At 41.2% G+C, this 26,450-nt stretch overlaps 1 protein-coding gene across 2 annotated transcripts in view; it reads right to left on the bottom strand.

Annotated features, from left to right (window-relative positions):
• ctnna2 (catenin (cadherin-associated protein), alpha 2) overlaps positions 1-26,450 on the bottom strand; it is a 512,716-nt gene that overhangs the window by 48,768 nt on the left and 437,498 nt on the right. For both annotated transcript variants that reach the window (XM_050043846.1, XM_050043847.1), the window contains 3 exons: positions 11,728-11,820; positions 7,716-7,872; positions 6,870-7,070 (listed from right to left, as the gene is read on the bottom strand). In XM_050043846.1, coding sequence (XP_049899803.1) covers positions 6,870-7,070; positions 7,716-7,872; positions 11,728-11,820 — 451 coding nt within the window. The remainder of the gene's footprint in view (positions 1-6,869; positions 7,071-7,715; positions 7,873-11,727; positions 11,821-26,450) is intronic.

Raw genomic sequence — 26,450 nt, 5'->3', positions numbered from 1 at the left:
TTGTTACATCACAAACCTCAGGAACAAATACCATAACGCTATAGTGAAACAAGGGGTATCAGAAAGTGGTCAAATTAACCAAATATTTTTCATCATTGACCGAATCTTTTTTTAACAATGATGGAAAAATCTGAAGGCCATCTGTCATTTTGACGCATTAGAACACTGAGTTCTCATGTGTACCTGGCTCTACCTGTCACATTGGTAGGCTGTACTGCTACATACCATTGCAAAATGTAACAGCACAGAGTGTCCTAAGTTTCTTTCAGAATCCCAATAATTGTGATGCCGTTGCTACAAAAGGTGGAAAAAAAGGCAAAGACACCGTGAAAAAAATCATTCATCTGCTTCGTGTGGTGTAGACATGAAAAGTGACCGCACAGTAGATGTCTCTACTCATCTTTTCTCTCCCTGCCCTGAGAAATGTGTGATTTATGAACTTGAAAGTTAAGGAATGAAAACTGAATGCTTTAAATATCTTTGTTTTATCCTAGAAAAAAAAATCTAAATGAAGGGTATTAATTGATTATGACAGAATTTTACAAACCTCTACATTAAATATGACAAATCCAGTGCAACCAGGTCTCACTCCAAAGTCGTCAAAATCCAGTGCTTGGGCAATGACTTGCAGTGCCAGACACCAACGAAAAAAAGCTGTCCTTTAACGTTGGCATGATACATGGCTGGTCGGCGTTATAGTTTAACAGCGCTCGGTGGCGTCAGGGGAAAACGTGGTGGGACAAGAATGAAAGTTAAGGCAGCAAAAGTCTGCGAAACCACATGCTTCTTTTTGCCTAAACCCAATGACATGCGTCAATTCGCGGTGTTGTACCAATGTAGTGTGTTTATTTTGAAAGAGACTGAATGTAAACGTTAAATTTCCTGTGAAGACGGAAGTGAAGTTTGAAAGAACACAATGCATGTAACAGGCAGAACTTGACACAGCGTCAACGAATGCACCCAGGGTACCTTGCACGTTGTATCTGGATGCGGAAAGTCCATGACCAGACGTCGATATGTGACGAGGTCGTAATGAGAATGGGTTGTCCGATGCAACCTTTGGTAGCAAAGGTACTTTCACGTTAAATTGTCAGAGCTGGTAATCGAGAACAAGGTTTATCTAACATTACCAACACATTACTCGCTGTTTGTTAATATAACAGGTACATTTGAACTGTAGGCAAGTGGCTAGGGGCGGAGCTTAAATATTCCTTAATCCCTGTATACTAAATGAGGCAAAGGTGTAGTCACATCTTAGCCTTTGTAAGACATTAAGAGATTTTTTAATGGATAAAAAACGTCTAACTATGAAAAAACCCCCTTCTAAATATGTAATTTCAAAAGGCAGAACTAAGCTTTTAGGGGTTTGAAACATGCCTGGAGAGAAATTTCAGGGTATAGTCACACAAGACATCAGTCATGATAGGGAACAGAGCAGCATCTGTGTTTAAATCAAGCCTTGAGCTGGCTTATAACTAAATCACCAACTCATTCATGTTGGCATGCTGCAGATTTCCACTTTTTTTTTGGTGGAAGATGAACAAATGAAAACCTGCACCAAACACAAGAGAGCAAAGTTGTAGCAACAGCTTAGACCTCCAACAGTAGAAGAGAAATTTTGCCACGTACAGGCAGAGAAAGTCATGGCTGCTGAAGTCTCCGGTGAACAGATGTGTAAATTATTTCACTGACATTAGAGTTTGTAGTTGAAATATTCAGTATCAAAGAGAGAAGCCAACCCACATTGGTCATTTTCCTGTTGGCCTCTGCATCCCACCACCCCTGCACTTTTTCTTTGGACATATAAAACCTGGCACCGACACTGAGAACAGCGTGAACTCTATGGTTCCCAGTACTCAGTGGAAAGCTGCTCCAGTTAACAAAAGTCTTGCATTTTCCAGGTTTCAGTATAAAATATAAAACATCAAATACACACGTACCAACAGCCACTGTGAAAAAGAAATACTGCAGCTGTACCACTCATTTCCTGAGGGCACAAGGGGTGAATTTGCTGAAGCTATTACTTTCCTATAGATGACGCAAATCGGTATGCCTACATCTGTTGGAACGATTACCTTCTCTTATCGACCAGAACTGTGTGTTATTATTTTTATTTTAGTGAAAATGTATTCATACTGTTAAATGTCATCAGTAAAATCCTCAATTAGGGATGAGAACAAAATATTGTGGCATATGTTTCTTAGCACTAAATATGCTAATGAAGGCAACAGTGCCGTTCTCACAGATTCCAGTAAAAAAAAAAAGTACAGTACAGAATCTCATCGTGTAGGTGGTTGAACTAATCCATAAAGACAGCTGTTGCCGATGTTTCACCTTCAACAATCAGTCATATAATACCAGAGGGAGTTTTTCATGTAAAACCTCATTCTGTAAAGTCTGAAGAGCCACGAGGAGAAGAAACACATCTGAATTTCTTAAATGTAGTGAAGTGAAAGTACAGAGTCTCATGATACAAAAATGTTTCAGTAAAGTGGTGTTAAAATGGTACTCAGGTAAATGCAAAGGTGGATTATGAGACAATGGGCCCCTGGGCAAAGATGTCTAAAGGGCCCCACCGTCTCTTCTACAAAGAAGCAAGACAGACATGTTTGTGGTGTTTTGCATCTCTTCTTGCTAATTTTGTGTCTCCTTGTGGTTGTTTTGCATCTCTTAGGGGTGCCTTTGTTTCTTCTTTTGGTTATTTTGTGACTCATTGTGGTCTTTTGGGTCACTTTAAGGTAAGTTTGTGTCATATTGAGGTCATTTGTTGTCTTTGTTGGTCATTTTGAGTCACTTTGTAGTCATTTTGTCTCCTTGTGGTTGTTTTGCGTCTCTCAGAGGTAATTTTGTGACTCATTGTAGTCTTTTGGATCACTTTAAAGTAATTTTGTGTTATATTGAGGTCATTTTATGTCTTTTTAGGTCGTTTTGTGTCACTTTGTAGTCATTCTGTGTCTCTGAAAATGTTTTGCATCTTTTAGATGTAATTTTGTCTTTTTTTTTGTCATTTTGTGTCACTTAGTAGGCATTTTGTGTCTCCTTGTGGTTGTTTTGTGTCTCTTAGAGCTAATTTTGTGCCTTATTTTGGTCATTTTGTGACTTTTTGTAGTCTTTTGGGACACTCTGAAGGACTTTTGTGTTGTATTGAGATTATTTTATGTCTTTGTAGCCATGTCGTGTCTCCTTGTGGTAGTTTTATATCACTTTTTAGTCGTTTTGTGCCTCTTCATGGTTGTTTTGCCCATTTTGTGAGCTATTTTGTGTCTCATTGCAGTTCCGTTGCATCCTCTGTGGTCATTTTGAGTCTCTTCTTAGCTCTATGTTAATTTGAGTGAAATTTTGCAGGTAAAGGCCAGGTGGGCCCCTGACACTTTGGGGCCCTTCTCCTGTGCCTGATAGACCTGTTCTGTAATCCATCCATGGGTAAATGTTGCTTTCTACTGTACCTCTGCTCATACAGTAGGGTTACATCTATATTGGATATCCAGAGTCTAATTAATAAACCTTTCACATTTCTGCTTTGTATAAAGCATTGAAGTAATACGCTTTCCATTTTGACCATTACATTTCTATATTATAATGTTAACTCTCAAAAACGCGAATACATGATAAAGAAAAATCAATGGCCAATCAATATGATGCCGCAACATCAACAGTTCTCCCTATGCTGTTCTCAGTAATGCTGACATAATGCTTCTGGGGTGTTGCTGACTCTAGAAACAAGCTCCATACTCCATGGAGGATTAATAGAACAGCAGCACAATTAAATAGTCTTCGTGTGTGACAGGGTTATGGTCATACAAAATTGACCTTAAGTGTCCAAGAGATACTGCCTCTGTACCTCATCAATTAATTACCCCAATCAATTAAACTAAATTATGCAATAATAGAACAGAATGTGCTTAAGATACCATATAACTACCACTCTGTGCAGTCCATTATGGTGGAGCGGAGCATCAGCAGAGGGGCGCACACGTGACACACGTGATTCACCTAATGCTGCTTGCAACTTATCAGCTAGCGTGGGGGGGATGGTGATTGTGTCCCTCAATTATCCTGTGGATGAAAGTAACGAGCAAGACAATAGATATAGAACCTTGCTAAATGGGCTCTAATGGGAGAGATAGAAACCGGGGGAGGGATAGATGGATGGGTGAGAATGAAAAAAAAATAGACTGAGGAGAAGGCGGCTGGTGTAAAAAAAGGAACCGAGATCCGATTTGATTCTTTTGGACAGGTAATTTCTAAATTACTTCTTTCCTTTCATCCTGTGTTTTTGTTTGTCTGCCTTTCATAATGGGGATTTTCTTTTTTTTTAAAGGCATGTTAGCGCCTACTTTTAAGAAATTTGAGGAGCTATTTCATGAAGCAAAGATGTTTTTCAGGAAAATACAGAACCCGGACCCTTTCTTCTTTCCTAACATAAAACCCTAAACGAGACTGAGTTCATAAAAAGAAACACTGACTTTCCAATCTCTGAACCACCTGTGTGTTACAAAGATGCTATTGATCAAAAATTGCTCTCACATATGAAGCTGAAAATTACCAGTGCTAAAAAAAAAATAATGAATGAGTCTTTTCTACTCAGACTTTTCTGAGTTTGTCATGGACAAGGTCTGCACTACGTGTTGCTTAAAGGAAATAATGTAGCTACAGCCGCGCACTCTGACTTTAACAAAAACTCACACCTTCTCCCACTTACTCAGCTTTTAAAGATTGTGTATGTGACATTTAGAGCATTGATAAAGCAGCAAGCCTTAATTTACTATGTAAAGATAGAGTGGAGTGATGGTGTCCTGAGCAGAGATTGAAGTCATGCTACGTGTGTGTTGTACTTGTAGCTTTTCTGTGGTTTCTTGTGGTAAGCTAATCTGACCATGTGTGCATGTTAGGGCATGTGTGTATCCCACTGGCAACCCATTGCTGCTGCTTTGCAGATATTGGGATGGCGTCATCCTAACCCTCCGGTTACCCCCTAGCCCCCGGCTCAGCCACCTCCATGTTGAAAACTGTATCCAGACAACTCATACACTCTGAATTATGTTTAGATTCCCTTCAGATTTTACTACATTAAACACCAGAGATCAAGGCAGAAGCTTTACAACCTTAAGCAGTGTTACCAACTCACAGTGTGACAAAGTTTGGCTTTGTTTAGCAACAAAATTATTACCAGTCCTTCCAGGGTTTTGTGAATTCAGCCAATCACTGTGAATTTTGGGCGACAATTTTGCCCCATCACCGTAACTTTACCGCAAAAGGGTGAAAATGTACAACTGGTGTGTCTGCAACAGTCATACACACAGTGACATGGCAAACTGTTAGCATTACAAAGCTAAGGCTGCCTAACAGTTATTAATGGGTTTAAAGACAGAGTCGAGCCGTTTCGATGTCATTGTGAGATTAAAGTCCAGTTCAGACCAAAGATTTGTGACAAGATGAGTTGAAAGGTGCAACTACTTGCAATGTGCCGTTTTGCAACATTCTAAAAAGCAATGCAACACCAATGCAACTACTATATAAGACGGTGTATCATCTCTATGCAGCAACTCTCTGTACTCCCGTTCTAATATCAGCTTTTCAGGCTTATTTCGTGGCTGAATATAATTTGTAGCTTCTGAAAGTATGAATGAGGATAGTGATAGTGAGATACTGGCTACAGCTGCATTTGTAGTAGTGATCACACGGCAAAAAAACAGAAACAAAACAAGAATCAGATGGACTGTATTCATAATAAATACGCCACAATAATATTCATAACCAGCACCAATTACTTAGTCAATGATAATGTGTGTATGCGCGCGGGACATAAGCACATACAGTAGGCGGCAACAGCAGCGACGCACCGTCGGACACCAGCACACCGTGAGGAGGGAAACATTGGGCTCAGCAGGGACGGAGCACCTGCCACAGCAAGCGAACACGCTGTCTGCAGTCATTTTGACCTGACATTTGACTGCACTACAAGCTGATTGGCTATAGAAACAGGTGACATGCCTTAAGCCCTAAAACCAGCTGCTGGTGATTTGACCAGTGGAGTTGCAGGTGACACCAGCAGCTGGCTTGAGTCGAGCTCAGACGGCCAGTTCGCACTGCTGCAACTTCTCTCTGCAGCGTTCTATAACGGTTTCGTCTCTTTGGGAATCTTTGGTCTGAACTGGGCTTAACAGTTTGGTGTCGGATGTTAACACTTTATGTCACACTTGATATCCCATAAAACTCTGCAGCATTATTTACTCAGAGGTCCGATCCAGTTTATACTATGCTGAAATAGCACTTAAATTTCACAGCAGTCAACACAACTCTAAAAGTTTACTCTTTACTCCCTACATCGCCCTCACACCCCCATACACTGTAAGAAATATTCAGTGAAATTTGGGAGGGAGCTAATCTTCACTTTAGGTGGGATTGAGACGTGTTGGCCCCGAGTCCGGTCTGCCGCAGGGATAAACTCAGATGTCCTGGAACGTGCCGTGACACATAAGCCGCACAGTGATGGCAGAATAAATAACAGATGAAAAATGGATGAGAGGCAGAAGCGGCCGAGGAGTGACCAGGTGGTGTCCAAGGTTTGTGTTAGAGCCAAGACACTGATCCAAACTATGGGACGCTGGGCATCCAGGCAATTAAGGTGTGTTTGTCAGTCACTGACCAGGCTCAGAAGCTAATTTAAGTACTGTGTGTTTGTTTGTGTGTGTGTGGGTGTTGCACTACTCCTCATGAAATTATCTGAACTTACCAAAGGGACTGTAGCAGAGTGTTTGATGCAAGCACAGTAAAATGGTGAAGCGGAATGGTGTATTCACAATACACAGTGACACATTCAACTGTGACTCCTTGTGCCACATCAGCTTTGTGTACAGAGCACTAACCAGTCTCAGACAGGAGCTTGATGGACTCCAGGACACGCTCAGTGTAGACCCCAGGTTCGTAGTTTTCCATCTCAGCGTTAATGATGTGGACCACACGAGCAGCCCGACCCCGGATAGCTCCCGCAGTTCGGTCAAGAGTGTCCACGTCTCCCTCTTGCAGAGCAATTACGCATTTGTTGACATCTTCAAGGATGTGGTTCTCTACAGAGAGGCAAAGAAAGAAGGACCGTGAATGGAAGTGGGGACTCAATTAGTACGCTGACATTATTGATGCAAAGACAGTTGAAAGCAATGATTCATGTTTATCCCTGAAAGTAAAAGAGTTGTTTTTATATTACATGATTCTGAATTATTACATTTCTCTATCAGACCTTCTTCTGGCAGTATATTTACCAGTAAACCAAAAGTATGCCTCTTGTGAACTTGAATGAATCAATGTAAAATAGTGAGACGACAAACTCCTTATTTTGGTTCATAAGCCAAGAGCTAAATTTATCAAATCCTGAGAAAATAAAAAATAAATGGGAGATGTTGGGCCAAAAGTATTAAACAAAATACAAACAAAATGAAACCAACCACAGTTCAAGCAAACAAGCAGCAATTTGTTTTCAGGTTGTTTTGCTCTCTGACTTTGTGTTTTCTCTGATTTTCTCTATCGTTTTTTAAATTTTGTGATTTCCTTTACTTTAAAATCCAAATAGTGGTTTTGTTTTTCACATCCAAACCTCTTCAACTTGATGTTTAAAGCTCTCAGTCACTGAATAAAACTGTGACTGTGAGAGAAATTACAAACATGTAGATATTTTTTCTTCTATCAGCCAATCAGTGAAGAATTCATACTCATACCTGACACAGAAAGGAAGTCGTCCACAGAGGTGATGTCATCCACGGCCTCGGTCAGGATGCGCACCTGCTTCTCCCACTGATCCTTGAAAACATCCATGTTGTCCTGGGCGACCTTGCTTTGGGGGCGGGCGGCCAGAGTGAGAGCGGCGTTGATAACCTGACGGAGAAAGTTACATGTTACATGTAACATGACATGTTACATGACGACATGGCAATGTTGTCAACAATTCCCAAAGATACTCATGCGTTCGTCTCTATAACCTCTCGGCCCTCTGAGACCCTCTCTGTGGCGCTCAGCTCCAGGCACATCCCTTACTACTGAAGATGAAAATACAGTTTTATTTATTTCATAAAACAGCTTGGCTCTGTAATCTTTGGCAAACGCTACTCAAAGAGGAGTAAGAAGTGCATATGTTGGAGAATATTTTCAGCCTTCATTATAATGAGTACTACATGTGTGGGAATGACTCAAAAATGACATGGTCCATGTTCCTCTTAAAGGGAAACTACACTCATTTTCAATATTCAAACGTTATTCCTATGGTTTGGGACAGTCAAAAAAAAAAAAGTAAACATGAACAACTCTCTCCCAATTTCAGAGGCCAAAGTGATAAAACTCAAATCTGTGATGTCATAAAGTATAAAGTCTAGAGCTGCTCCATGAACAAGATAACACTGTGAGCACCCAGAGGAACGTCCTGAGTATATGGTACATTTTCTCTTTCAGAACTGAGAACACTGTAATTGAATAAAGCTCATTTGGGTATAAAAAAGAAAACAAATATTCTGTGGATCCACAAAATCAGTCTCCCATTCACTGGACCTCATTCGCTCTTTTAACCAGAACCAAGAGACATGATCACATCACTCCAGTTTTAGCCTCTTTAGACGGGCTCCCAGTATGTTTTAGATTTTAAGATTTTACTGATTATTTTTAAGGCTCTTCATGATCTCTCCGAGCTATAACTCTGATCTCTTAGAACCATAGACACCAGGATGTGCTTTGAGGTCCTCAGGCAGAGATCTTTTGTCTGTTCCAAAGGCCTGACTGAAAACTTAAGGGGACAGGGTGTTTCCTGTCAGGGCCCCGAGGCTCTGGGACAGTCTGCTCGAGGAAAGCAGGTCGGCCGAGTGATCTCTTTAAAGTTCCTCCTTAAAACATTATCAGAGAGCCTTTCCTGATTTTACTTGAGTTTTAAGTTCATTTAAACTGTGCTCAATCTGTGTGTCTAAACATTTTAGTAGAAATCTGGGATTCATCAGTATTTCTTTAGCTGAATTTGTTCCTACACTGTAACACATTAAAAAGTGGCCCAGACCACGCGTACACACAAATGATAAAGGCCCGGCTCTGTCTCAGAAAATTAAAACACACACCTTTTAATTAAATGCATGACACTCTAATTATGTAAAAAGGTTTTAATAGACAGTATTAAAAACCATTAATTCACTAATGCATCGGTCAAATGTAATAAATATCTATGCAATTTACACCCTTTCATTCTCATCAATTATTAATTAAAAAAATTAACTATGAAAACCGAGTGTCCCAGTTTTTACATATATATATACATACATATATATATATATAAATATATATATAGTTTTAGGGCATTTTGCCTTTAATTGACAGGACAGCCAAGTGTGAAAGGGGTTGAGGTAGAGAGAGAGAGAGAGAGAGAGAGAGAGGACGACATGCAGCAAAGGGCCACAGGCTGGACTCGAACCCGGGCCGCTGCAGCAACAGCCTTGTACATGGGGCGCCTGCTCTATTCACTAAGCCACTGACGCCCCTCCCAGTTTTTATATTTAAAGAAATTGTGCATATGTTTATTCGTAGCCAACTAAGTAATTGGTAGCCTATTAATAGGCATGTAAGGAATATAAAAGACTCTGATCTATGCCCAAGCAGGTGTTAAGATGGCATATGTGACGGTGGAAGATGCTGCAGTCTGTGATTTCAGCGCGTAAGGGCCCGACATGTAAACATGTGTAAGTAGAGTGATGAATGGCTTATTGGCTGTTTCAGACTGCCTTCACTTTCACAGACGCTCACTGATGGTTCGACTTTGGTGTGTTGTAGAACCAACTTCACCGCTTTCTCCATGACACACCTCTGGGCAAACATATTTCCCTGCATAGAGAAATGGGGGCGTGGCAGTATGCTGATTGCAGATAGCAGGCATGCATGTGCCAATCTAGAATGACTCTGACTCTCTAACATAGGCATGGTGGTGAGAAGAAAATTGGCTGGTACACACGTCATGAATACGACGGTGAGTTTGTGTGTGCACTTCTTTTATACGCAGAGTAAGAAAGTTTCTACACAAATTTAGTAAATGACGCCCATTGTCTTTGAGCAGCTCCAGACTTTATCTTTGATGACATCACAAGTTTGAGGGTGCTTTACACCTGCCCTGTTTGGTTCGGTTCAATCAAACTCAAGTTTGTTTGTCCCCTAAGTGCGGTTCGTTTGGGCAGGTGTGAACACAGCAATCACACTTGGGTGCGCACCAAAACAACCGCACCGAGACCTTCTAGAAGAGGTGGTCTTTATAACAGAATGAATGCCTGATTTGGACCAAAGCAAACGAACTCTAGGTCTGAAAGCACCGAGACTTACTTCTGTGGTTTCTGTCTTTGAGAGAGAGTAGCTCATGTTCGCAAATATCGATTGAATTTAGGCCATGGAAATAACATATTGGAATTGTTAATTTAAGTGGTGTTCCCCTTAAATGACTAAACTGATAGATATAGGTAAGGGGAGAGGTTAATGCCATAGAGGAATGAGCTAAGTCAGGCTTTAGTGATACAGACAATACCTTCTGAATAGCTGGTTTTGGTCTTTTAATGGAATTTGTTAAAATAAGACACATAAAATATCACCAGACTCAAACCCACTCTCAGTAATTTACTGTATGTTGTATTGAAAAATAACACAAATGCCCAGGAACTTCACAGATGTATTAAAAAGGTGTACCATTTCTTCCAGCTAAAAGAGAGCGAGGTTATCTTTCCCCACAAAGTATCTTGACTTCAAGAGTCTGATCTGTGTAAGATAGAACATTTGGCTTCAGGCCAAAAAAGATCAACACGTCACAGGATTTAAAAATGAAGAAAATAAGAAAAAAGACAAATTAAGCTCTTGTACTCTTTTTTTTTTATTTTTTTTAGATAAGCAACATCCTGCTGAGACTTTTCACATCAACAGACTTGTAGGACAGGCAGTATTAATCATACCACCATGACAGCTGGCATGTGTACTTTAACCAGACGTGGCTTTTTTTCCCTCTTCCTGTTCTTTATCACTTCTTGCTTATTAGATGTAGCTATACTTAAATGAATCTGATGTCAGGGAAGGGACACTGTGATCTGGACATGGCAGTCGCTGCGGTTGTGTGTTTGCCTGTGTGTGTGTGTGTTTGCATGTGTGAAGATAAGGGACCGAGGTTAACCCTACCCAGAACAGATGGAAATATTTCTCTTTGTTCCACCTCCTCTTTGTTCCTCCTTCCCCAGCCACTAAGTCTGTGTCTGTTATGTTTTTTAATCTGTCTGTGTTGAGCATTGCCAAGAGGTAGCAGGAGACGGTTCCTCCCTAACTTTTCCAAGTAAGTGGGTCTCAGCAGGTGTGCATACTGGGGCCCGTACATTAGGTCCTGAATCTTAAATTCAGCCCGCCGTCTCCATCTCTCTTCTCCATTACTATGTTGGGTCCCGTGCGAACAAGGCCTACCGTTAACCTTGGAAACAATGGATCGATATCAACCTCCTCCTTTGCTTGCATCCTGAGAAACAGTACTACGAGGTCCACCCACACATTACTCATAGCTCTTCCTCCCATTCTGCCAACTGTAATTCTTTCCCTGTCGTATCCAACCATCCAATTTCTAAAAGCTCTTTGAGATAAATTCAGAAGAGTTTATAATTACCAAAACATTTTGACTATAGTGCTTGTGCTTTTTATTTTTTATTTTTTTTAACAGGATGAGAGTATTTTTGAAGTCCTTACCTGTGGACATAGGCTGTCGATTTGGGTGGCAGCCATTCGAACCAACTTCACACCCTCTTCATTGTTGGAGATGGAGCACGCCAGGTTGGCCACCTGAATAAAGCAAGCAAAAAAAAGAGGACACGACGCTTAGAACTGAGTGCTTTTTACTTAAAGGTCATGTACACAAAAAAGTTTTTCCATTCCCACACTGGCAGGCTTTACACCTAAAAGGACAGGTTCCCATTTTTATTTTAAGGCCCTGACACACCAAGCTGGCGATTGGCTGTCGGTCACTCTAAGGCCATCCGTGAACATCTGTCGCCCTAGATTTTGCGATGTACCCCGCACTGTTGGCACTAGTTGGCCCTTGTCGACCGTTTTTGACTGATTCAGCAAGTTGAAATGGCGTCGGAGCCAGCAGATGCCAGCTGACAATTTCTCGGTGAGAGAAATCACTCTGATTGGCAGTTCAGCTCAGTGAACAAGAAGAGAAATGGAAGTAAGGACAGCAAACAAACAACTAAGGTCAAGAGGGCATGAAACCACAACAAACCTGTTAAGATTATTTTTTTGGTGTTGAGCTCTTTAGCAGGAAACTGTTTTAACTGTTTGTGTTGTTGTTGGCTAGGGCAGTGATTCCCAAGTGGTCCAGCCTCGGGGTCCAGATTTGTCAGTAGTCAATAGTTTAATATATTCAGGGTCATACTTGTTGACCTTGTTTGCTGCCTCTGTTAAGTAGCTGTCTGTTATTCACTCACTCTACAGCAGGAGACAGCACTTCAAAATAAAGGTTATGTGCCGGATATTCACTGTACTTCAAAGTTAAGTGGTTTTTTTTTTTACAAACTTGACATGTTCGCAAGTCACTTGACCCACTTTTGGACCACAAACCACCAGTTGGGAACCACAGTAAATATGTGATATAGCACCTTTCCTAATCATTCGACCACTCAAAGCGCAATTTTACACTACGGGCCACATTCACCCATACACTAGTGGCCGAGGCTACCATACTAGGTGCCAGCTGCTACTAAGTATCAACATGCGAATAGCGAAAAGCTATTGGGAGCAATTTGGGGTTCAGTTTCTTGCTCAAGGATGCTTCGACATGCAGACTGGAGGAGCTGGAGATCGAACTGCCTATCTCCCGATTGGTGGACGAACCGTTCTGCCTCTGAGCCACAGCCGCTCACTGGCTAACTAGCATCTTGAATCCCTCCTGTCAACTGTCGACAGACTACCACCTCTCAGGGCCTTTGCACACTGTCAGTTTTTTTCGTCCGAAGTTGCTGCCCATCTAAAATTAAATACAACCTAACGTGTAAATCATGTTCGCACACATTTGAGTCCGAACCTGTTGTTAAAGTTCTTGGAACAGGTTTGATTTTCTGCATTTTTCGCATCCATTAGAGCCTTTAGAGACGTTTGACCAAGAATTAGTGAAGAAAATGTGGCGGCTCCGCCCCTTCATGCAGCTGCGGTGCCAAATGAAAGACAGGGAGGGAGTGGTGATTTTGGCATGTATTGCGAATTTTCACGATGAATAGAACAATAAAATGCATCGGAATCAGTGCGCACGGTTGCTGTGCGTAATGATTTTTTCGGCTGATGGATAAAAAAAGGGACTAAATGTGCAAAGGCCTTCATGCAGGCGCAAAACGTTCAATTTGGTTGGTTGTAGTCTTTATGGTGCATTCAAGTGTAACTCTTTGGCTGAGGCACAGGTGGCGTGAGGCAACGCAACAGTCTGCTTTTGTCAGCACTAGTTTTTAGATGCTAGTTTCGTGTGTTTGGGCCTTTAAAACAACACTGCCATGGCTGTACGTTGTTGCCGTTGTTTCTCCTGTCCATACAGGCTGTACAGAAATCCCACTTAATTTTTTTTAGCCTCTTTTCTCTCAAACACTCTAAAACCACTCCTGCTCATGTTATTAATCGCAGGAGATAGTATCAGATCACTTGACACAGATGACAGTTTCATATTTGCACAGTTGGTAGAAATACATTTACAATACACGGATAACAAGATGTTGTCAGTCTGACATGCAATGCGTGGATACTCATTTGTACAGACCCCTTATTGAACACAGACCTCCGCATTATTGCAATAACATCACTGCACAGGGTATGTATGTCAAGAGTGCTTGTGACACCGCAGAGTGACATAGCACAGGTTGGAATATGGCGCTCAGTTGCTGCAAGGTAATTGGATTCATTCATATCCAAAATGGCCAGGTTCACACAATATGTATACAGAAAGCCTAACTCATTAGGCTGACATTTCCAGCGTGCCTGTGATGCATGACTAGCATGCCTAAATCATTACGAGGCTTGGTGGTGCAAAGAGGTGCTTTATTGTATAATTAAGGTGCCAGATGGTTTTTATGTATGAAACAACCGTTACTTTGATTTACGTCTGTCCTTCTATCAAGGTACGGCTTCTTGATAACATGTCGCCAACGTGACTCCTCTATCGCAGACAGCTTTCAGCAGTCTTTTTTTTTTTTTTTTTTTAAATTTAATTGTATGTCAGGCTGCATTAATATCTTAAAAAATGTACCTGTCCACTTTTCAATTTTTAAAAACTAAATATATTTGACTGATGGCATTTGAGGGTTTTATGATTTGGTATCTGTATGCAGTATATCACACACTGTTTGGTTAACGGCGACTGTTTGGATAATTTAAAAAGAGGTGGTGTACAATATTGGAAAGCACCACCACATCACTATCGGTTTCTCTCTGACACACACACATGCACACACACTCACAAACACACAGTCTGGTGTATCCCCATGTGAAGTCATCACATTTCTCCACAGTATCACCGCGTTTCACAGTTAATTTTCATAACTTCAAACTCTATATAATCCAATACCATCCTTAAGTAAATCAGATTGCAGCATGAGCCCCGGCTTTGAAACTGAGCTAAACAGACACATGCCTGTTGGCAGCAAAAGGTGCCAGTCTGTATTAGCACTTCTAGTGCTCACATGTCACTGTTTGAGGCAAATTGAGGTAAATCAAATTTGTGTTAGAGGACTCTTGCTTAGAGCTCTGTCTCTTTACTCATGACAGCAATGAGCACATTGATGGATTGCGGTCCTTTATGTGAAGCAGTGTGTGTATGTGTTTAAAGTGTGTGTGTGAGAGAGGGAGAGAGCGAAACAGAGTGTGATTGAGAGTCCGTGTTCCACATAAATGTGAGTGGCTGCTTGCAGAAGGTTTGACAAACATACAAAACATAATTTAAAGGACCATCCCGGCATAATTCAACTTCCTTGCATTCATTTACTGTTTTACATTACAGAGCATTTCCCAGAACCTTTATGATGTCATAACATATTTGCAAATGTATCCATGTCTTTGCAAAGTAAATTTAAAGTGGATGCTGTTAAGTTTCTAAGAAAAACTCCCTGTAAAGAAAACGGTGGCCAAATCAAGCCAGTATTGTTTGAAATTCAATTATATTTTCCTTTTACTTTAATGGACACCGGCTGGAGAGAGCATCCTGCTTTGGTTTCTCTCTTGGTTTCAGACTGACAGAACACTCGCCATTGTATTAGCGAGTAAACTCTCCCATCTTGTCTGATCTTCCCTAAATGCAATGGACCTATTTCAAGAGGTTGATGGCGTGATATTTTGTTCCAGTACAACTAGGTGCAGGTTTGTGGGCTGAAACTGAAATCACACTGACATTCTCGTTGAATAACAAAGCCTTGTCATTCACCGTGTCTCCATAAAGTAGCAGGCTTTCAAGAAGTAGGACAAAGGTTCAGCACTTTTTCCATTTAGCTCTTTTTCCAATTACAGCATAATTGCAGTACCTGACTTGTAGAAAGCAAGTCCCCCCCTTTTCTCTGTCTTAATACTGTAGTTTATTTTCTTTAGTTCTGCTCAGGCCCAGCGGCCAATGTGAGGCTTCACTGGGCCCTGTGTGAGGCTAAGGGGCAGAGGGCTTTCTGGAGGCTGGAAACAAGCCCGACAGACCCACTCCCACTGCCTCTTACCCCAACACAGAGAGCTGGGCCAGGGCCAACGCTGCAACATCCAGCCAAAACTACTAATTGCAATTATCTAAGGAAGTGCCTCTCCTTTGAGGTTTTGCTTTTTTTTCCCAAAGAGAGGAGGGAAAAACCAAGACAGAAGGTTTGAGACTTCACCACGCAAGCCTAATGCTGATACGGTCAAGGATGTTGGAACAGAATATGCAATTCAAAGAGGTGTGTGTGTGTGTGTGTGTGTGTAAGAGAGGGAGAGAAAGGGAGCAATAGAGAGAGAGATCCCTGCTGAATGCTCATTCTTCATTTTAGCCTCGAACAAAGAACTATCGATTTTGTCCTTTTGCTCTGCCCTGGATAATCACTTCAATTCTAATTTGATGAAGGTTTCCACTGCAGTTGGAGAGATGGGCATTCTCATGTATGCTATCTAAATCACCTAAATGGAGCTGAGTAACTGAAAATAGATCTGACAGTGTCATTTTTTCCCATTTTTTTATGCGGGTGGTTGTTACTGAGAACCTCAAATCTATCGCCAGGAAACACTGATGAAGGTAATACATTAAAAAATACCTTAACAGTCCCCTTTCACTGTTAAAAAGCACTGGCTGTGCACAATGCATATCATCACTTTATCTGTATGTAATCTCATGAATCTTCTTTGTTCTACATACCTGTCATTCCTTATGTAATGCTTAAAACTTTTGACAGATTACTTCCCCCCCCTTTTTAAAAATGATTATTTTTTATATCTTTGATCGTTCTTGATGGGGCCAACACTTGAGCGGCTGTGCCAAAGAGCAGCAAAGCTGAGCCAGAAGAAGACTCTCCTTGCTTCACTCAGGACGGTCAACGCCCCCGTAAACCATGCCATTTCTACAGCCATTTTCGGGGCAGCTACACCGCACAAATCTCCCTTCCAGTTACTAACTCTCAGAAGGATTAATAGAGGCGGTGTCAGCCAAGGTGCTGGGCACATCAGCTTCACCCGAGGAAGATGCGGGAAGCAGACTTAAAAAGGAGAAGCTTGGGAGTGGGATAAGCAATCAGTGGGGATGACATTTTAAATTTTGTGATGTAACACAGAAACACTTTGTTCTATTAAAGATCCAGTGTGTAGGATTTGGGAGATATATTGGCAGAAATATATAATAAGAATGATTAAAATGAGCTGTTCATATCTACATAGGGAGCAGGTCCTTGTCCATGGAGTCGGCCATGTTGTACCACAATATTTCTACAGTAGCCCAGAACAGATTACGCAAACACCGTCTCTAGATGTCCTGTCGGCCACTGTAGTTAGCAGCCCCTCCGAAACGAGCATTGGAAAAACAGCAATTTGTAAATGAAACTGGTTTATGCAGTGTATTTACTGGCTTAAAACACCGGGTCTGTTTGTTTTGGAGAGGAAGAGATCTCTGCTGATAATTCGGCTCCTGGTAAAAACCCTCTTAACATCTGGATCTTAAGTAATCGGAAAAGAAAGGTGAGCACACATTTGCAAGTGCTGGGCAAGCAGGACGTCAACAGGCCAAACAGCATTAAAGAAACATTGATTGGTAACCAGAGACTGCTTTATGCAGTGTTTTTACCGGTTTAAATCACTGAATTTGTTTGTTTTGGAGAGGAAGGAACCTCTCTGAATAATTCGGCTCCTGGTAAAAACTTCCTGAACATCTGGACCTTAAGTTATCAGAGAAAAAAGGTGGGCACACATATGCAAGTACTGGGCTAGCAGGACATCCCCGACAGGCCAAACAGCATAGGAGAGACACTGATTTGTGGCGTGAAACTGGTCTATTCAGTGTTTTTGCTGGCTTAGAAACACTTGGTCTGTTTGCTTTGGAGAGGAGGAGACCTCTGCTGATAGTTCAGCTCCTGGTATAAACCTCCTTAACATTTGGATCTTAGGTTATCAGAGAAAAAGCCAAGCACACATTTGCAAGTGCTAAGCTAGATTACCAGGTTCGTTAAATTTGGAGAGAGAGACCTCTAAAAACCTCCTGAACAATGTACACTTAAGGAATTCTAACCGGGAGTTCACAAGTAGCACATGGGAGAAGTTTCAGCTGGTTGCTATCTGCACTCCTCACCACTAGATGTCACTAAATCTTACACACTGTTCCTTTAAAAGTCTGTCATCTGAATGTTTACTTGTTGCAGGGATGGTGTTGGGCTTTATTGACATGGAATAAAGGTTTTTTTTTTCTTTGAAATGCGCAAACCCACCAGTGTATCTCACTGCTCTTTTCCAGCCCCTCTACCCCTTGTGCACACATGAGCTCCGACATGCACTCACACACCCTCACAATAAATAAATAAATCAGTCTGTCAACATAGATGGTGCAGAACATGTAACAGGGGAATACAGTATGCAGACTGTGAAACAATTACAGGCCCGCCCTCACTGGAGTACTTCTATTTGTTTTAGTCAGGAGCTGTCGGCTCCCAGCGGTGACGCCTGTACTCACAACGCATGGACGGGTGGTGACAGAAACAGGTTAAGGTGCATCACATGAGGTTACACCAGATGTCAAGGTTGTGTGAAGGTCATATCTACAGGGGATATCAAGCAGCAGGAGTCGACGACCTGCTGTGTGTGACTATAAACCACGCCTTTGAAAATCAATCCCTATTAAGGAGTGAAGTACGTATTGCCTCAGGAAGAATGCCCACCGGGCTCGCAACTACATCAAAAGGCACGCCAGACCTTGCAGCATATTAAACAAGAAAAGTGTGAAATAACAAGAACAAAGGTAATAGATTTCCGAGCATGTTCGCCATGATAGCGGTTGTAATGCCTACTCTGCTCTTGGATCTTGTTCAGATGAAAGCAGTCGGTGATTTTGGAGGATTACTAATTTGAAGACTGACAAATTTGACATTCTTTTTCTAATTGAGTGACACACATGTCACATGCTCTCCTGTGTGTGATAACAGGAAGCCAAATAAACAGAGAACATCATTTAACCAGTCTTATTTGTGCAAAATCTCAGACGTAATATTGCTGAATATACTGGAAAGCGACACAACAAACAGTCTTTTCTTTTCTCGTAAGGTGAGGATAAAACATAATGTGAAATTAGGGAACGGCTTTCTCAGTCACTCTGATTGCCGATTGCCGGTTAATTGCTCCCCATGCTACTTTTTTTTTTTTTTTTTTACCCAATCTCCCCACCTACCCTCGCCTGAGAGACAAAGTGGACCTAAATTGCGAGTGACTCTAATGCACTTAGGAGTTCTCTCTACACTTCCTAACTCAGAATGGAAATGAGTTTAAGTCACTGTTTACTAAGTGACAGGTCCACTAATATGTGGCTGACTGGGATACGATCCTACACTCCTCCACAAACACTGCCTCCCCGCACACCCTCTGGTTCGGCTCATCAACTCCATGCATACAGACGCAGTCGCTACCACAAGCACACACACACACACACACACACACACACACACACACACACACACACACACACAGAAACAAAGAGTGTCTCTCATTATTCCTAATGCCCAGATCTTTTGAGATAAAAGATAGTGTTCACCCACTAGACGGAGTATCAGGAGTTCACCCTTGCATTAGATCAAGAGGATTAACAATAAGGTGTGGGTTGGGAACATTTCTGTATTTTCTTTGAGTTCATGTGAATCGGAAGACATATAGTAGGAGGAGATGGGCATAATGGCCAAAATCTTCTCTCACAGTAAATGTAATTTCATTTCACATTTACTGTATACACCAAGATAAAGTTATGTGTTGTAAATTCAGTCAACAAGGCGAAATTGCAGCTTCTTCCCAGAGGCTGTGAGACTCTGGCTTAAGGTCTGTCCTCTGCAAGCTATACTGCTGTGACTGCAGCTACTGATGCACTATTACGCACTTTAACATGCAGCTTTGTTTTTTAATTATTTGTTGTTTTTATTATATGCTTTTAGGTCATTCATTATTTATTATAGGTCTATCTTAAAATGTTATTTATTCTGTACGCTGCTGGACCTGGGTAATGAATGTCGTTCCCTCATGTTTTTAAAATGTTTGAATGACAATATACTGAACCTTGGACCTCAATGAATTGTTAATTGTCTTCTTGTATTTTGAAAACAACTGTCTCACCTGAGCAAACACTTGAGTTAAAAGCAAAACACTCAAACCTACAAAAGTAAAATTCTTTCAAATGGAAACCTTTAAGGCGTCTGAGAACAATAGATTTAATTGTTACACGCTTCTGTATTTACAACTTCACTCTCCTCGTCTATGTCCTCCCAAATCATGTCACCTTACTAGGGAGCTGGATTCTAAAGAATTCCGCAAATCATGAGACCACACAAGACTGCAAGCCTGATTTTCTATGCAGCTCAGAATAGCTATCAAGGTTCAATCTGTATTGCCAAATCTCTACCGACGGACACATTTGTACCGTCGCACCACGTATACTGTTACATGGCCCAACCCTACATACTAGATGACAACATTTATTAACGGGAAAATAAAAATGCATCATTAAAATGTCTCCATCATATGGAGAAATACAACAAAGCCGACCACAGATACACACCCTGTGGCCCCTTTTCAGCTACACCTGTGAAATCTAATGAGCTCCAATGCAACAGCTCAGCCGTAAATGCTACCTTTACAAAGACAATAATGTTCTGTTTCTATTGACACTCAGAGAGATATTAATTTAACTATACGTTTATATTGACATTATAGATTGCATTGCACTGGTGAAGCTGCATAATGCTGAGATGTGTTTCTAATGTTTTTCCCCACATCCCATTTACAAACAAGAGGAGGGAAGAATGTTAGTTTATTATAATTCAGTCCAGATCAACACCACTGTTAACTACGACCTTGGTCATAGTAACAAAATTTTTTCTTTATCGTTCACATAACTATGAGGGTAATTATGTGTCCATATTTGGGTACACACAGAGATGGGCAAAAATACATCAAAATGTATTTAAATACAAAATACCCCTCAAATAAATGTATCAAAATAAAATACAAAATACTGGTGCCAGAAAATGTATCAAAATAACATACATGTATTTTGTATTTTCAAATACAGAAAATACTTTTTTCTTTTTCTTTTTAGCAGCGACCCACAGTGCTATAGGTCACTCTGTCGGTCGGTTCGTTGGTCGGTGGGTCCACAAAGCTTTTCGTGAATAACTCAAAAAGTCCTTGACCAAAAATGCTCAAAATTTGCATACTGCAACTAGAGACCATGAGTAACTATGCCGGAAAGAATGCCCACGATTCGTCCATAGGTGGCGCTATACTAACTGATTCAAATTTTTTTGTGAATAACTCAAAAAGTCCATGACCAAAAATGCTCAAAATTTACATGCTACAATTAGAGACCACAAGTAACTATGGCAGAAAGAACAACCATGGTTCATCCATTAATGGCATGATAGTAGCAAATTTGGTTGCAGCTATTGCAATTTTTTTTTTTTTTTTTTTTAAAGATATTTTTGGGGCCTTTGTAGCCTTTAATGGATAGGACAGACAAGTGTGAAAGGGGGAGAAAGAGGGAGTGACATGCAGCAAAGGGCCACAGGCTGGAGACGAACCCGGGCCGCTGCGGCAACAGCCTTGTACATGGGGCGCCTGCTCTACCACTAAGCCACCGACGCCCCTAGCTATTGCAAATTTAATGTCAACTTGTCATGACAAAGACAACTTCTGGTAATGTCACTTTGATTAATGTCAAGTTGTGTGTTACCTTATTTCTTCCCTTTTACCTTATCTTTTGCAGTCTCTACATATGTTAAATATTCCTCAAAAAGGCAATTAAAAAAAAAGGAAAGTTAACGAAAATTGGCAATTATAAGCTTTGTAAAGGTAGCATATGTGGCAGCTGTTGTACTTGAATACTTTACATTGTACAGATGTACCTAATAAAGTGGTCATAGACTGTACACTACACACTATAGGTAGTGGTTGTATTGTTAATTAAAATGAGCACTTAAACTGTTAAAAAAAACCCATCTGCTGACTGAAATAAAAAAAGAACAAAATCTAAATAAAACTACAATGTGACGACAGAACTAATTAAAATTAAAATTAAATACATAACAGAAAAATGCTTTAATTTTTGTTTATCAATGCATGTTCTACCAGGGTTTTCATTCTGCACCGCTAAACTGTGAGGTGTTTAAAGCAATCAGGCTAAGACATCCACAGAGGGAATTTTATAGCGACATGGAAGTTAACTGACCCGATTCCATACGGTCAATGAATCCTTAACAAAGCTGCTTCTAGGTCAGCTACAGCTATTGTACACATCCCCTTTTACAACAGGAACATGCACAGGTGTGTGTGCACAAAGGGTACAGTGGAAATGAGACAGTCCACTCAGTAGTACACCCATTATACGCCTATGCCATGCCTTCCCTTCACTGAAAAATGACTTCCATTAATTACCCTATAATGTGTTTAATGCTGCTCCTCAGTGTGTTAGATAATTAAGCTTGCTATTTGACAGTGCCATTTTTAATGCGGTCGGAGTTAGACCTTGCATTTGTATTTTGGTCTTTTCATTTCATGATCAATACTGTCTGCTGCATCTGAAGTGCTCCGAAAGTTTTTTTAAAACAAGAAAAACAAACATTTAGAAATTCTCTTTAATCCTGACTGAAGAGTGATTTTGATAATGCCGGAAAAACTATAAATTCAGGGAGAACAAAACATGTCAACATGTCACTGAAAACAAACCACAATCAAGGCATCAAGAACTAAAGATCCGAACTGTTAAACCCTGAGCCTACAGTAGCTGGGACACCAAAACCCTCAGTGCTCAGTACAGCTCCACTCCACCAAGACCGAATCTAAATTCTAAGTTCACCTCATAAACAATCTGGCAGTCTTCTGTTTTCTCACTATGACTTTGATGATGCCATACTTGCAAACCTTAAAAGGTCTTTTATTGATTACATGTGGCTACATGTTAGGATCTCGACTCATCTTGGATGCCTTGCTTCTGTGACTTGGAAATATATGAAGCAGCCTCTTGATGCCATATTTTATCTTATGTAACTTTGGAACATCTCTCACAGGTTTTATTTTCACTAAAATAAAAATGCAGTTTAATTAACTAACATGAGAACTTTTAAAAAAAATATGCTGCGTGTAACTGTGCGTTCACACCAAACGCGATGGACGCGATGAACGCCACAAGTTTCCATTCAAAATCAATGTAAATGACGCGATGACACGTGATGTCGCTTCGGGCGACGCGTTTCAGGCGATAAGAGCGACGCAATGAAGCGATGACGCGTCCATCGCCTCATCGCGTGTGTCGCTTTAAGTTGAAAAATTTTAACTTTTCAAGCGACATTGCGTGACGCTGTGCTGCGACATCCAATCAGCGTTTGGGTCTCTGATCCAAATCAGATGTCCACAACAGATAAAGAGCAGCTATGGTAGTTAACTTAGCCATGGTTGACGAGAAAATAGTGGGAGGTGATGAAAATTGCGGGAGGAGGGTTGCGTCATCGTGATTGAAGCGATGATCAAAAAGGTGACATTTGTGATCAAGTGACGCGATACTCGCGTTACGGGCGATGACATCGCGTCCATCGCGTTTGGTGTGAATGCACAGTAAGTGTTAAATATGCAACTGCAGGTAGGGATTGAGGTTTATAATTTTGAATAGTTTACTTAATTACATGTCTTGTGACTTTTTTGTCTTGTGTCCAACTGCATTTTAGATCTTGCACATGCTGGTCTGAATCTGGATATGATACAATGTGATATGAAACAATACATTCATTTTCCATAACCGCTTATCCTGTTGGGGGTCGTGGGGGGCTGGAGCCTATCCCAGATGAGACTGGGCGAGAGGTGGGGTACACCCTGGACATGTCACCAGACTATCACAGGGCTGACACATAGAGACAGACAACCATTCACACTCACATTCACACCTATGGGCAAGTCAGACTCACCAGTTAACCTGCATGTCTTTGGACTGTGGGAGGAAGCTGGAGTACCTGGAGAAAACCTACACTGACACAGGGAGAACATGCAAACTCCGCACAGACAGGCTCTTCCACACTGGAATCCGAACCCCCCACCCTGGGTTTGAACCAGGAACAATGCAAAGTACTGCACTACTGTGCTGCCAATACGATACGATACGATACGATACGATACGATACGATACAATATACTTTATTGTCCCTTTAGGGAAATTTGTCTTGAATTCCGGAGCTGCACAAGTATTATTCCCTTACAATAATAGTACAGAAGAAATGAAGCATACACCATAAAAACATAAAAAACACAACAGTTGATAACAGCTGATTGGCTGTTGACTGAAAAGAAACAAACGCTCTGTCTCTTTAAAATGATGTTTCTTTATTTGTGTTTGTGAAATAAGGCCGTCATTTGGAGCTTTGCAGTCATTCCTCATATATCAGACAACTATTCATTAGAAGGCAATGTCTCATCCCTGGTAGTAGTTATTAGAGACTTCAGTTATGAAGAATTAATATACTGTAAAACAAGAACATGGATTTCTAATGTTGGTTTTATTGTGTTGGTTATTCTGGAATCTATTATTCATGGCATATATTGTATGTCTGTATTTTCCCGTAAATTGAATATTTGATCAATATACAATTACAAGAGGAATTTAAGTAAAATCCTTCACATTTGATTGGACCGCTAAAAGTTGGTGGGTTGAGAGTTTAGTGGAGCTACAGCTGGGCGCCAGCAGCTGACTGTTGGCTCCACACACACCTCCCTCAGCGTTACATCAGGAGGAGGAGGGAGAAAAGACTGAATGAATGAATGAATGGAACCTCAGCCACATTGTTTTGGAAATGAAAACAAAGGCTTGACCGTTGACAAGAGGGTGTGTCATAACAGCGAGGCCCCGAAGGTGTTAGCCAATGGGATTGTGGTGTCCATCGGGGGAGAGAGCAAGACAAAGCCCAGCGTATGCTTCATGTAACGTTAGCTACTGAAGCAGTCCACTGTTAATAATGTGCCTTGCACATTATCTGGAGCTGTCACAGATGCCACTTTCCTCAGCTGAATAAATTCCAGCCAGTTGTCTGTAACAATGGTATTTTGGGGAAACGAAGACCCACTGAAGTAGCATGCTGTTGCTAGCTAGCTAACTAGCTCTGGTAACAGATTGATTGATGGGTGGATGTTGTGATATCAATGCTCGAAACAGGCTGGTAGTAGCTTACCTAAGCACACTGTAGATTATGTTTTACAGGTGGGAACATGATTGAATTTTGATGGGAAACATTATGAAATATAAACACCTGATGTTCATATTGGGGATCTGATCTAAAAGGGTTAACAAGGCAGTTTCCATTTCATCTGGACTTTCAAGGCTTTTTTAGGGGAGTTTTTTCATATCCAAAGTGAGGGTCTAAGGACAGAGTGTGCCGTATGCTGAACAGACTGTAAAAAGCCCCTTGAGGCAAATTTGTGATATTGTGCTTTATAGGTAAAATTGATTTGACTTGACTTGAAAAGAAAACTCCTGTGTGACAATTTTCTCTTCTTTTGAGTCTATATGATTTTTGAATCAACACAGAATAGCCTTCACAATCACATCATGGTCTCCTTGACAACCATGACTGAGCTTGCATGAGAGGCTGACAGAGTGTGATTTACAGTGGTCGTTTCTCTGGAGCCGCAGTTGAGGACTGGGTATTCCTGCTAATACCATGGCTGGCTTCTCGATAAATATGATAATTTGCTGCAGGCTGCCAGGGAGGTGAACCAGCAGCGCTAGTGGGGAGAGGTTAGAATCGTACATGAGACAGCAGCGGGGGTGGATGACAACACAGTTCAGACGAGTACAGACGCATGCACACCGTCGCAGACGCGCATACGCACACCAGCGGAAAGGAAAGTGGTGATGTAATACAAAAGAAGACGCCGGCAATCTGTTTGCAGCAGTCTGTTCGCAGCTTGTTCACCCCTTTCTAGTGCTTAATGTCAGGGAGTAGTGGTTTCTGTCAGTGACCACATCCGCAGAGGCTTCAAAACGTGATTTATTTACATTGAGATCTGAATGCCTAAATGCAGAAGGCCATAAGAAGACAGGATGGGCACCTAGAGAATAATATCCACCATATAAAATTTTATTGAGCTCAACAAGGGACACAGAGAGGTAATTGAAAGCAATATAAACAAATCATAAAGCTAGCTGGACAGAACTGACTTGGGACAAGCATATATATGAGTGTGTGTGTGTGTGTGTGTGTGCCTGTGTGTGTGTGTCTGCATATGCACTAGATGAGCATCTTACAGCTCCAATTTAGAGTCCTGGATATTGGATTATCTCGTTCCCACTGCTGTGAATGACAGGGAATTAAAGAGAGAAGGAAGAGGGGGGAACAAATGGCTGACTCACTTTCCTTCAGGCGGAGGGCAACTATTCACACTTCCTGCTGGCTTTGGTGTCTTGCTGCTTTGCTGCGCTCCAGTCTTGAGGAGCAAAGGCCGGCTAGACGGATTTCTCTTCATTTTGCTACGAGCACTCGCTCGCACAGGGAGTGTTGGTACCACCTACACAGTCAAAAAGTTGTGTCTCCCAGGTAGGTAGTACAGTAGTTTGTTCATTTTACAACATCTTTTGCCTTTTGCTCAAGCTGGTGCTGCAGCCACAGGGGCCAGACTGTCTCTCTCACAGTTCCTCTCCATTCCTCTTTCCCCTCCGAAAAAGAAAAAAGAAAACTAAAAACAAAAAGCAGCTCGGGCTGTTTCAA

This window comes from Epinephelus moara, chromosome 5 (genome assembly GCF_006386435.1).
Source record: "Epinephelus moara isolate mb chromosome 5, YSFRI_EMoa_1.0, whole genome shotgun sequence".
Taxonomy (NCBI): domain Eukaryota; kingdom Metazoa; phylum Chordata; class Actinopteri; order Perciformes; family Serranidae; genus Epinephelus; species Epinephelus moara.
This window is presented reverse-complemented; position numbering and strand designations above follow the sequence as displayed.